Source organism: Clarias gariepinus, chromosome 22 (assembly GCF_024256425.1).
Source record: "Clarias gariepinus isolate MV-2021 ecotype Netherlands chromosome 22, CGAR_prim_01v2, whole genome shotgun sequence".
Lineage (NCBI taxonomy): Eukaryota > Metazoa > Chordata > Actinopteri > Siluriformes > Clariidae > Clarias > Clarias gariepinus.
The window spans coordinates 11,253,632-11,267,382 of record NC_071121.1 but is presented as its reverse complement, the minus strand read 5'-3'; the positions used below and the strand labels follow the sequence as shown (position 1 = coordinate 11,267,382).

The 13,751-nt window shown below is 37.6% G+C and overlaps 1 protein-coding gene across 5 annotated transcripts in view; it reads left to right on the top strand.

The window, feature by feature from the left end:
- Window positions 1–2,256: 2,256 nt before the first annotated feature.
- arhgef10lb (Rho guanine nucleotide exchange factor (GEF) 10-like b) overlaps window positions 2,257–13,751 on the top strand; it is a 46,074-nt gene continuing 34,579 nt past the window's right edge. For 2 of the 5 annotated variants that reach the window (XM_053481838.1, XM_053481836.1), the window contains exons 1-5: window positions 2,257–2,541; window positions 8,705–8,770; window positions 11,523–11,852; window positions 12,767–12,794; window positions 13,063–13,139. In XM_053481838.1, the coding sequence (XP_053337813.1) occupies window positions 8,734–8,770; window positions 11,523–11,852; window positions 12,767–12,794; window positions 13,063–13,139 (472 nt within the window). In that variant the 5' untranslated portion in view covers window positions 2,257–2,541; window positions 8,705–8,733. Of the gene's footprint in view, window positions 2,542–8,686; window positions 8,771–11,522; window positions 11,853–12,766; window positions 12,795–13,062; window positions 13,140–13,751 lie in introns of all 5 variants that reach the window. The other 3 variants (XM_053481839.1, XM_053481840.1, XM_053481837.1) reach the window with 2 other exon arrangements.

Genomic DNA, 13,751 nt, shown 5'->3' with positions numbered 1-13,751 from the left:
TATGCCCAACCCCATTCCAGACAATGTATCACACAGAGATTAGTTCCAACACACCCTGCTCTACTTAAGGTGTTAGATCAGCACTAGAACAAAAAGTTCCAGGTTTTAACATCCAGGTTAGCTTGCTAGAGTTTAACAGAAGGGTGTCCAATTCTATCCATAATTGACTGGTGTGACTGTAGGTATTTATTCCAGCTAAGCAGGATCTACAGTATAACTAACTCGAAGATATAACAGGTGTAGCTCTGGCTTGGTTTGAATGAAAACCTGATGGAAATCCTGATTTGTTTATTTTTCAACTCAAGTTCTTATTGATTTTAAATTTAATGACAACAACATTTGCCTATTTTAGAAATTGCTTATCTGTCATCTTGTTTGAATGTTTCAGCAGATAAAGAAAATAAAATGCAGAATAGCGTTTAGACTGATATATATATATATATATATATATATATAAATATAGATACAGATTTACATCAAGGTCTTACTACTGTATGTATATGGTGATGTTCATACAGTATTAAAAATTTCCCATTTCTTCTGACAGGTCTCTTTTTTCATTAGTCTGGCTAACATTTTTGAGCCTGACTGATAACACTTTCAGTAACTTAATATACCCACATTCTTAAGGTAGGCATTTATGTGTCATTCCAGCCACTAAGAATTAATCAGCCTGCTTAAACTATGCCTAACATAATAAGAGTAATGTTTTGAATTTTAATATGCTAAATGTCTGTCCTGTCTCCTAGGAGACATAATCTTGGCGAAGTTGGAAGTTCACACCCAAGCCACTTCCCTAGATAGTTTTCAAGAATGATGGCACCCAAAGACACTCCCATAATAAGCAAGCCAGAGTAGTCATTTCCTGTTTACACTTCAAACACAAGTTGTTTCTTATCACAACCATTCTGTGTAGTCTTACTGGTGTAGAAAAGAATCGGCACCTCATGCAGGGTGTACCTGCTTAGTGCCCCGAGCCCTGTGGCATGGGCTCCTGACTACCTGTGACAGTGTACAGTATAAACGGTATAAAGCATGAATCAAAGTGAGAATGTGTTAAATGCTTTCATGTGTCAGTTTGCCTTTGGCTTCTTATATACATGCAAGAATCCTTTCCCAAGTCTATTTATTCATAGTACTTCTAAGATCTTCTTGCCATGCGACTTTTAATTCTTCACAGATTTTCTCTTCAGCTCTAGGGCAAAGCTTAAATACTAAAGCCTTTTGTGGATTACTTATAACTGACAATATTCTAACATAAAATAATGGCTCTTGGTCATTTCTGTAAATGACCAATACCATTTAGAAATCTCTTGTTTAATAACTTAAAAGTGATCAAGCGAATCTTTGGACTGACTTTACCTCAGCTGAAGACACTGTTGAGGCATGTAATGTTTCTCTTAACTGCTTTCTTAACTGCTGCATTTCCATTTATTTGGCCCCTTGGAGAAAATCACTCCTATCAGTTTCAGAATGTGGATTTTGGACGAAAACTCAAAACTCTTTCTGAAATCAGTAAACACTTTGACCTCCACCTCACGCATCCCTTCCTGTGCTTGTTGGCAAACTAACAGCGAAAGGGTAAAAATTTCAGCTTGAACCTGAGCATTAATTCTTTCCAGAAGGAGATGATTTTTTAAAGAAATTAATACTAGTGATGTTTATAAGTGAGTATTCACACTTTAACTTCAACCTAATTATTTAGAAATGTTTTTTCATTTGTTTTTTTTAGATTGTAATTCTTATAGTGGTTGCTTAAGCTGCACGTATGTGACCATATTACCAATAAAGACCATTATATCATGTACAGTGTGTCCCTGGTCCCTTTGTTTTTTTTCATGTTTGTTGATCTTCTAGATTAATGAGGAACAGACACTTGTAAGCATAAATAACATCCAACTATGGTGTTCATGTTTGGGCGGTAGTTGCTCTTGCAGATGTTGTAATACCAAAAGCATGTCGGACTGGTCATTCTCTCCTTCTTTGTCGTCTCTTTTCTCTTTATCCAAGGCTCAGCATTTTCCCATACCTACCCCCCATAGCTCTCTGAGCCAACCTTCAAGTCTCAAAAAATTATCCTGCAAGGTGATTGGCTAGGATTCGGCCCTGCTGATTTGCTATTGGCTGCTGGCGGTTTTGGAGTGTTTGCATTCTGAAGGGAGGCTGTGTCTATTGATGTGCTGCATGGGGAGGGAGGAAAAGAGGGAGGCAACAGAAAGGAAAGAAGAGGGAGGGATAGAGGAAAAAGAACAGAAGGGAAGAGCCTCTTATTCTCTTATATGTGTGTGAGCGTGACAGTTGTCCTGAAAGGGTGTCCAGAAGTCAGGCCTTGTGAGAAAGCACATAATGGTGGACATTTTTTCTCATCATCACTGAGCGTTAGAAGAGGGGTACTGGATATACGAGCACAAGATGACTGAGAGCTGCACTGCACCAAAGTGGGAGCAGATGTGACAATGGAGTTTTTTTAGCAGCTGGGATCTCAGAGGAAAACCAAGGGCGGAAACATTGTGGTTTGTGAATCTGGATTTGGAATAAAAGGTAAGAATTCATGTGTATGTTCATGTATCATGTATCACTCTCTCTTACTCCATAGCACAATGCAACAAAGCTTGGATGATGGTGAACAGGAAAAAGGCAGAGTCAAAGTCACAACAAAACATTAATAAATGTATAGAATAAACCTCAGGATTTCAGCATTAGGATTTTTAATAGGATGTTTAAAGATCCACAAATGATTGCAGTGAAACGATTGCACACGACTTGCTGTTAGGTGAAAGCCATTAGAACTGAACTGAAAAATAAATGTTAGCCATACAAGCTGAGGCCAAAGAAACAGCTACACTAAACTGTTAATAAACAACTCATACATACTGTGGTGTATTCTAGCCCATAATAATTTAAGTTTTATCTTTAAAACAGCTTAGAACAAAGTTTTTTTTTACACCACATACTACCAATACAGTCCTGCTTATATTGTATGTTTTGCCTCCACTCAGCATGTCTTGTTGAAATACCCAAGAAATTAAAAAGAAAAGAACAGAAATAAAATAATCGTAGATATAGTTGTAGTTATACTTTTTGTTCTTGCAATGGGCATAAGAATATATAATAAACCAAAAAGTAGTTTGAAAGAAGTCTGTAGATTGAAGTTTCCTAGGGTCCAGACATTTATGTTAGGCCGGTTATTGCACATGTTTTATTACACTTTTATTGCAGGAAAGTTTATGACTGTAATCTCTTCTGTCTCATGGTAAATGTCAAGAAAACTTCTGCAAAATTTGAAAAGTAGTCCCTTACCATATGTCTAGAGCATGACTTTTACCTGGTATACAGTATAAAACAACACTATAACTCTTATAGTTATAACTATAACTTTTGAGAAAAGTTGAACAAGGATAGTTGGATAAGTATAATAGGTGATAAACCACTTCTCTTTAGATACAATAAGACAAAAATAGGAAAGGTTATCCTAAAATAAGAAACCAAATTGGTTCAGTTGAAAAAAGATTAGGATCAAGATTCAGAAATATATACTGTATAGCAGGATTAGAAAAAGTTCCAAAATCTAAAGAAAAAAAAACAACAAATATTCATCTATTATAGGATATAACCTACTTACACAAGAATGAAAATGTCAGAATGTCAGAATGAAATCATAAAATAGTTCTAAAAACATGGTTGAAATTGCATGATGAATAATATTTCGATCTGACAGGATACTCGTTTGATCTGTCAAGACAACAACCTGAAGGTAATTCTTACAGGCAGAAATGCATATGAGTCAAAGAACTTTTGAAATCAAATTGCGCTTTTGAAGTGTAAAGTTCAGGACATATTTGTGGGAATCGGCTGATGTTAATTAAAAACAGGTGTGTAAACATATGAGTAAAACGGTGAGAAGAAAATATAGTTTTGTAAGACATCATCAAAAGGAAAAATTTCCACAAATTCTTGAATGAATTTCAAATTCTAAACATTCAAAAGTCGCAAATGAAGTTACACATTTAATTTGAAGAAGCAGAAACCATTGGCGTACTGTATTGCATAAGATGAGACATAAAAAAAAAAGAAAGCTTATTGAAGAAAGAGAGAGGAGTGTTCATGTGTGGAGGTGGAGATGTTTTACTCATTGTGTCTGTGGTCAAGGCGATCCCTGGCTTATTTATGTCACACTGAGCCTGTGTCTCTATGACGATGGCTGTTTGAAACACTCTGACTCTTGTTACGGCCTTTGCCTCTCACAGCTGACACGTGACCAGCTCTTTGCAGAATCTCTTCCTTTTTTTGCCGTAAATTGCAAGTGCTGAACTGAACGGTACACTGTGTCAGTTGTTCCTAAAGAAGTTTAAAATAAATAGTGCGCGACTTGTTTTTTGGGAACACTAGACAAGGAAAATCTTTTTCCATACTGTAGCAATGTAGCAAACAAGTCAGAGTTCAAACAGTTTTTTGTAGCTGTTTATTACATTGAAGGTTCTTGCATTTACAGCATTTATGTTATCCAGAGCAGATTTCATTAGTGCTTAGAAATCTCAATTTAAAATATAATTACTGTAGAGTTACAACAAAACAACAAAGTTCAATCATAGTTTATCATTATTCATTTTAATCCAAAAATGTTTATTCCTCTCTTACTACCACAATTTGCCAGTGAATTATCTTTCAGCTTATCAGTGAATGATGTCATGCTTTTTAATCATTTATAGTTGTTTTGTGTCAGCGATACAAGTTAGTCAAAATATAGAATAAAAAAAAAATGTACAAGCCTCTGTAAAAAATTCAAGGTTTTTTAGATTTGAAAAATTAAGCCAAGATAAATAACATCAAAATGTTTTGTTTTTACACATTTGATGTGATATAACCAACAAAATTCAAGTTAAAAAGAGTAACAGGTTTATGAGGGAGGGGGGAGAGAGCAAGTACATAATGCCAGTGTTGAAAGACATTTATCATGGGAGAGGTACATAAGAATTTCCAAAACATTAGACGGTAAAATGGAACACTGTTAAGGCCAACAAATACAGATAAATGGGCCACCAGAGTTCTCTCCAAAAATGATTAGAGAACGAGACAAAACGTATTGTGTATTAAAGAAGCTACCACATGACCTACATCAACAAAGGGCTTTCTAACATTGGTGCTCCTGGATTGAGCACTTTACCCCAAAGTCTGGTTTATTTTGATCAGTGCGAAGACAATTGTTCCAGGTTCTGGAACTATGCCTGAGTCCATTTAGGGTGTTTTCACATTAGGCACAAGATATTTGTACCGTGCCTACGCAACAGATTCCACAATGTTGAATTAACACCCAGGAGTGTTTATATGAGTCCAGTTAGGTTTTGGAAGTATTAAATCAATACTGCAGATTTTATTATGTACTGTAGGAACGATTTATCCCCTCACACCCCACTGGCCAGCATTAACATTTTGTTTTGCTCTCCATTCTCCTCTTCAAGTGGACTTAGGTGTGGTTCCCAAGCCTAGAATGCTTATGATCTCACTTATCAAAATGCACCAGACCTTGGAGTCAAGTGTTTTTGGAACACTTATGTGAAGACGCCCTGAAAAAAGATGGTCTCAGGCACAGTACAGCACACTCTACACACTGATCAAATCAGTTGTACCTCAGCACGTAAATAACACCATCAGTGCTGTTGGTCCTTTACGAAATCTCAGTGTGCGCATAGCACATGCCAATTTTATCATCTGACCTACACACACAGGAAAGCACATGAGAGCTTTGCTTTTGACATTTTCCCTAAAATAAAATACAAATCAAGCATGCTTATGGTAAAGTGCCCTAAGGGAGCTGCAGGGATGTCTGGCAAGAATTGGTCACTCCCAGCATGTCTGGGCTATGGGCAGGATGACCAGATGGAAGCCCTTACTGATAAAATATTCCATGCCTGCTTCAGTTTTACCAAGCATACATAAAACCACAGCGGACCATCCTATCCGCACAACAAATTGGCACAGGTTTTACGCCGGGTGCCCTTCCTGATGCGACCCTCCCATTTTATTTGGGCTTGGGAACGGCACTGCATGCAGTGACTAGGGTTTGAGCAAATTGAACCCTGGCCTTCTGCATGCCAGGCAGGAAACCTACCACTAAGATATCAATGCCCACATTATAATACTGTGTTATATTAAAGTGTTAAAAAAATTGTTTCAGAAAAACTTCCTCTGAAATTTTTTTTCAAAATAGTGCATCTGAAAAGTTTGCTAAAATTGCGCTCGTCTTCAAGTTAAGTTTTGGCAGTTTATAGGCAAGGACAGTGGCTGATGGTTTCACTAATTTTAACTACAATCTGCTTATAGATTGGTCACTATAAATGCCCACAGTCTGCTCCCTCTGAATTCTTGTTTGGCATCAACAAGACGAAGAAGTAGATTCAGTGCAACTCAATTAAATTCAATTTTATTTGTATAGCGCTTTTAGCAATTGTCATTGTCGCAAAGCAGCTTTACACAATCTTTACAAGAATTATTTAAGTTTGTTTGAAATGTGAATGTGTATGAATCAAAATGGTCAGTTTGTCCCTAGTGAGCAAGCTGAGGGCGACAGTGGCAAGGAAAAACTCCCTGAGATGGTAATAGGTAGAAACCTTGAGAGGAACCAGGCTTAACAGGGAACCCATCCTCATTTTAGGTGAAACAGAAAGCAGGAAATGATCTGCATTTATACAGTGTGTTAGGTGGCAGGCAGTTTAGCCATAATAGTTGATGTTTATTGATGTTAATATGGAGTCCAGGTAGTTATTGGAGACTCAGGTAGACTTGTAAGAAGTTCCAGTCATGAACTATCGAACTGTCAAGTCCCCAGAGAAACAGTTGCCAACACCAGTCGAGGCCAGAACCATCTTCTAGGTAGAGAGAATCATCCCCAGACACCAGACGCATCCCAAGTTAGATGACAACTTTCTAACTACTTTCATCTGGCTATCATGCCAAAGCAAGTAAATGTTACACATTAATGTCTTTAAAAGGTCCAAAGGTCCAATTTTATAATTGTTTAAAGGTTTTCACTTGATTAACTACATGCATTCAATAATACTATATCCATTCTCACACACCAAAATATGGTCTCCTGTATATTTTAATAATCAAAGTAACACGGAAGATCAAGAGAACCATCCAAACAACGATTAGCTTTCAGAACAAATGACCTCACCAAGCCAAAACAGTGTCCATATCTGGCAGCACCTCAGGTAAACTCAGCCACCTCCTGCGCCTTACTTATGAAATTCATCATTAATTCAGCATTACAAGCAGTAATTAATGAACCATAATTAATGAAGCAAAGCCATTATTTGGTGTGACAACGCTTTGTGGGCTGAAACAATTTGTACAATTTACCAAAAATTTTTTGCATGCAAAAAAAGCTTCCATATTTCTTTTTGTCTAAAAAGTGGTCGCTTATATAATATGCTGCTTTTTTTACTGGCATACAAATAATTTCTGTAACTTTCAATTTTATGGAGGACCACTGATGTTTGAGAATGTTTTCTACTGACTTAATTTCAATGTAATGAAGCAAAATAAAATATTCTATAATAAAGTTTGTACTAAAAGCACAATATTCTTAATACTTTTGCCTAGTACTGTAGATCACGTTAAAGTCAGATAAATATCTGACATGACTGCTCTTGCTTTACTTATCACAAAATCTTTCTGCTTTTTATAACAAAAATATGGAATTTTAACAGGGGTGGGTAGACTTTTTATAGCCTCTATTAAATATATTAAATATATACAAACTGTTATAAATATTATATGTATAGGTCCTTGGGAACATATTAACCATATCCTTATTTATAAATTTTCTTTATATATATATCAATACCATGGTTTTCCACACTTTTATAATTGTCATGGCATATCCAGCATAAATGTGTCTATAAATGCGTTGTTACAATAAAAATGGTAATCTATTAGACCAAGCACGTTAATATAAAGCTATGAATTGAGTTATGGTCCGAAATACAGTCCGAGCAGTTCTTTCAACACCTCCTCACCAATCAGATTTGAGAATCTCACAGTAAAATATACTGTAAGCCTACTGAAATAACTGTGCTTCTATGCCCTTCCTAAGTTCTGCCTTTATCTTTCCTCTTGCTGGTGAATTATTTACGCTGATCTTCTGAGGATGCTGTGTTCAAATCGAACCTTGGATGTCTTTAAATACAGCATCGATATGAATAACAAAATAACTGGAAATGCTTGAACGAGGCAGCACCTTAATAAGCTATTATTCATGTTCAGGGTCTGCTCATTCCTTAAGGCTTAGTTAGTCTGTTTTTGAGTCATGCTGTTCATTGTGCCGAGCAACAGTGGGAGGACCATGTCAGTTAAAAACAAGCCTGGATTCGCCACACATCCTTGAGGAATTTAGCAGACTCACACAGCACAACCGCTGTCAGAAACTCTCGCCTTGCCTCCTCTGGCGATCTTCTTCTTCTTGTTCTTTCCCTCTCTCTTTCACACAATTATGAATCCATTATTGATAATCTATCCCATCTAGTCTGTGGTCTAGAGAAGGAAGGTTTGCTCAGCTGGGTTTCTTAATGGCATCAAAATAAAGTTCCATTCAAGGGGGTGAGAAACTGAAAAACAGTGATGTGGCAATCAGCTTGAATATGTATCTTTAATCACACTGTGTGTCACATTCTTTCCATAACACAAGGCTCCTGTTTTCATACAGAAAAGCAGATGTGACTACAGACTGAGCCCATGGCATCCCCGGAGTCCCTTACCCCACAGCCAACAGGTGACAACACTTTTTTTTTCTTTGTTTAACTCTATTAATAAAATCATTAGTGACTCCAGGTGCAGTGAAAGTCAAATGATGTTAACAAGAGCTGATTGCAGTAGTTTCTACAGGATCAATACAGAGCCTAACTTGATTTGTAGACTCCATGGAAGTGTATCTGAGGCCATGATTGGTCCATACTGCCACGTGGTGTAGTAAGGCTTTTGCAAATTTGGCTCAAGCTGTGCAGCGTGACCATTTTAATCTCCGCTAGAGCACGATGTCGTTTTAAAACCAGCTGACCATATGCTGTGTCCAGGAGATCCTCGAACTTCACCATTTGCCTCCTGATCTTTATACTGTACATACGCATACTTGTAGTAATGGATATGGTTTAAATGAAACCTTCACTCAAATTTCCAGTATTGCCAAAAATCCACATGGGGACTAATTCCAAGAGTTTAGCCTGTTTTTGTTGGAGGATACCTGATGAGGACCAGAGAGAAGGTAATGCTGTTTGTTTATAACAAAGCAGCAAAAGAAAAACTGGAGATCAGCCAGTACAGTGTGCTTTCTAAGAGTTTTTTTTAAATATATATACCTGGGTACAGTGTTTTAGTGTTGTGCACAACTGGACTTTAGTATATTACACAGATTTACCATCCAACATGTTAAATGACTCATGAGAAGCTTCATCCGTGGTACATACAAGCTGTTATGGTTGTTTTAAAATGACTTAGTTGTTTGTTTCCCTGTCAGTCACATGATGCTAGAGTGTATTATTTTGAGCAAGTAGGTTATAATTATCCTTTGCCTCTGGTTTCAACGGCTGGCATTTGCACCGAAGGAAACTCCAAATTACTGAGGGATAAAATGTTTCCTCTCTTCAAATTTAAAAACAATTTAAATTATATCATAAATCAGAACACTTGTCTGATTTATACCTTTTTATTTGCTCCATCAGCCCGTGAATCTGCATACACCTGTGGAAAACAAATAGCTATTGTTTTTTTTTTTTCTAATTTAATTTTAGATAGGACCTTGGCTTCTTTTAATAATTTTATTATGTTATTGTTTTATTCTCTTTAGGTATTTCGTGCAAAATCGTGTAACTTTGCACGAACACATTTTCCTTCCTTCCCACTGTTACCAGAAGGTTCTTTACTTGATCAAATACTGTTCCATCCAAATAATGATGTGTACAAAAGATGTCAGCTTTCACCTGCCAACCACACTCATGTGTTCCGCACCTGCCCTAAGCGTTCTACTTATTGGTCCCAGTTCTTGTATACAATGTCCAAGGCCTTGGCTGTTACAGCCTTTCCCAATACTGGAATAATAGTCAATGAGGCTTTGCAATTGTCCCAAATAAAAGCAGATGCTTTGGCTTTCACTTCTCTGGTAGCTTGCAGACGAGTCCTGCTATGCTGGGAAAGTCCATCTTGTTCATCTGCTTGGCTGGAAAGCCTTATATCTTCCCTCTAGTTGGAAAAAGTTACGTTTAACCTGTAGGGCTCTAAAGCTACATTCATTAAAAGATGGGACTTTTTTCATAAAGTGCATTGGATGTTGTTATTGTGTTGTACTTTTTCTGTTTCTTTTGTTGTTAAATCCCTCTTCCTTTTTCCTTTTTTGTGGGTTTGTTGCTTTTGTGTTGTTGTTGGTAGTCCGGTTTTAGCCTAGGAAACTACGTTGGTTAGTTTGTTTATCCTTATCTTTTTAAAAAGACAAACTTATGAACCTTTATTTTGTCTGCATTTTGTATTTGCTTGTAGTTATTTTTGTTCCTTCTGTTAATAAACATATTAAAATATTATCAGTTATAAGTTCAGGACTGGAGTTTCCTACAGTCTACCTGAGCCTCCAATAATAAACTGGAATCCATTTTTCCATTATACTGAACTTCCAGTCTTACACAGTATGATGCAGATTAATCCCTGCTATCTGTTTTCACCTGGATGAGGATGGGTTCCCTGATTGGGTCTGGTTCCTCTCAAGGTTTCTTCCTACTGCCAAATTTAAATAATTCTGTGGTGTAGTGGTTAGCAATGTCGCCTTGCACCTCCAGTGTCCGGGTCTGATTCCCGTCTCTGTGTGCATGGAGTTTGCATGTACTCCTCGTGCTTGGTGGGTTTCCTCCGGGGACTTCCCACAGTCCAAAGATATGCAGGCTAGGCTAACTGGCATTCCCAAATTGCCTGTAGTGTGTGAATGGGTGTGTGAGTGTGTGTGTGTGTGTGTGCCCTGCGATGGATTGGCACCCTGTCCAGGGTGTACCCCGCCTTGTGCCCTAAGCCTCCTGGGATAGGCTCCAGGCTCCCGTGACCCTGAATACAGGATAAAGCGGTATAAAAGACGAGTGAGTAAGTGAGTGGATTGAATAAGTAGCTATAATAATTAACAAAATTTACTGAGTTAGGCAATAATTGGATGTTTTGTTCGGGGACAAACAAAGATGATGCGTTATTCAGTAATATCTGTAAATGAAGTCACTGCCCATATGTAGCGTAGTTTTAAATTACAGAAGTATATTGCCAGAAGTTTCTTTTTTCGTCTGGTATAGTACCTGCCCCTCTTTTGGGGCCGATTTCTATTAGATTTTGGTGTATGGATGAAGGGATTTGTGCAAATTAAACTACAAGAGCATTAGTTAGGATTTTCACCTTAAAGTTTCTTAATACAATCCTATAATGACTTGATAACTAAAATAATCAAGGGTGTGATTCACCCTCAATTATTACTTAAATTTAATCATATAATTTCTTTTCAGAGTCTATGCCAACCGGTCTGGCACAGACCCCCCAGCAGGAGGAAGAGGAGGATGATGAAGATGAGGAGCAGGGAGAACAGTTTCAGTTTGATGACAGTGAAGATGAGAACAATGCTGGTTTAAACCATGAGGAGAATAAGGACTTTGTAGCTTCCTCCGCTGAAACTGGCCTTCCAGAAGTTGCTTCAGGTGAAAGCACAAACTCCAATGCACTTTACAGTCAAGCGGTGAAGCTTGTTCCAATCACTGATCATGAGGAATTAAATGGAGTGACCTCTGCTGGTCAGGAGGGTCAAACTGTTCCCCAGCATCCACCCATAACAAGCCCAGGTAGGTATTTCCATTATGTATAATACTATGCAAAAGTCTTGAGCCTCCACTCGTTGCTTTATAGTAAATGAAATTAAAGAGATAGGTGGCACTGTGGTGTAGTGGTTAGCACTGTCGCCTTGCACCTCCAGGGTCCGGGTTCAATTTACGGCCAGGCTCGATTCCTGTCTCTGTGTTTATGGAGTTTGCATGTTCTCCCCGTGCTTTCTGGGTTTCCTCCGGGTATTCCGGGTTCCTCCCACAGTCCAAAGTCCTGCAGATTAGGCTGATTGGCGTTCCCAAATTGCCCGTAATATGTAAATGAGTGTGTGAGTGAGTGTATCTGCGTGTGCCCTGCGATGGATTGGCACCCTGTCCAGGGTGTACCCTGCCTTGTGCCCTAAGCCTCCTGGGATAGGCTCCAGTGAGAGAGTGAGAAATTAAAGAGATAAAAGCAATTTTTTGTTGTTTTGTCAATGAGTTGTTTATGCAGCAACCTCATCTCCCCTCTCATCTGTTGAGACCACTCATATACTTATCACTCGCCTGAACTTCTGTCATTATCTACACCTGTTTCTTCTTGCATTAGGTTACATGTTTTTATGCTTAAATGATTTATAGATCACTGTGTAGCCTAACAAACAAAAAGCACTCCTCTGAAACAGGTCAGGTACAGGGACTCAAAATGAGAGCCAAAAACTTGAAAAAAAAAATTAGTTAAAAAGTCTCTCATAAATTCCGGAGAACTATTCCTCAAGTCTACAATGAAAATACAAGAAAGTCTGGATCTTGGAAACAGAATATAAAGAAATGAGGCATAACTGAAGACTTGCACAATACTTTTCATAAGTGTGTATATATATGATATTTATTATGAACTTATAATGTATATATAACTCATTTCTTTCCTTATTTTATTTATTTATTTATTTCAGATATGGTAGTTGGACAGCCTCCTTCTGGGTAAGCTGCACTCTAACTATAGAGGAAAAAAATGTACATACTTTTTAAAAAATCAGATGTTTACCATGACACATCTTCATTATGGACATTTCAAATACATTATGATAAGACCATTGGATGTATCCTCAAACACTCAATAAAGGGACCTATATTGGTTAATTATTTACTTTTAGTGTCACAGCTACTGTACATTATGCCTTGTAGTTAGATCAGTCTGAGTTGCGAAGCTCACTGGTTTGGCTAATGGCGGGTTTTGTCGATGTTTCAGACATTCTGTATCTTTTGAGCCAAGAGTCACAGAGGAGGCAGAAGGCACACGGAAGAAAAACACACATACAAATGAAGGTATTGCTCTTGCCTTGAAAAACAAACACTTTGGCTGGTACATTAACCTTTTACCTGCTCTCATGAACCTTTTTATGGATCACCAGCCAAGTTTACCTGACACATTTTGGTGCATGTGCTGCTTGTCTGAATTTATTACTATTGTATTAATTGTAGATCTTAAAAGCCATAAACGATAATGTCATACACATATTTTCACAGACATCTGTGTCTTAATTAAATACAAATACCTACACATTATCGAATCCATTTATAACTTGTAAGTTTAAGACGTTTTGATTGATTTACTTCATTTTCAAGACGGAAGTTAGTTGAACAGTAAACAGCCACTTGGCCTCAGAAATTAAACGATCAAATGCTGTCAATCAAATTTTCAGTCAAATTTTGTTATTCATTCAATTTATCTCCTTGAATCTTACTTCAATCTTCTTGCCTTCCATGCGGAAGAATCGATTCCCAACCAACGCCCACACCCTAACACTAAATGCAGGGCATCCTTAATACCCAAGTCTTAATAGAATGGGAGGGCTTTGTCAGGAAGGGCACGTGGCATAAAACCTGTGCCAAGTTGTATAAGTGGTTGGCTGTGATGACCCCATAATAGGAGCAACC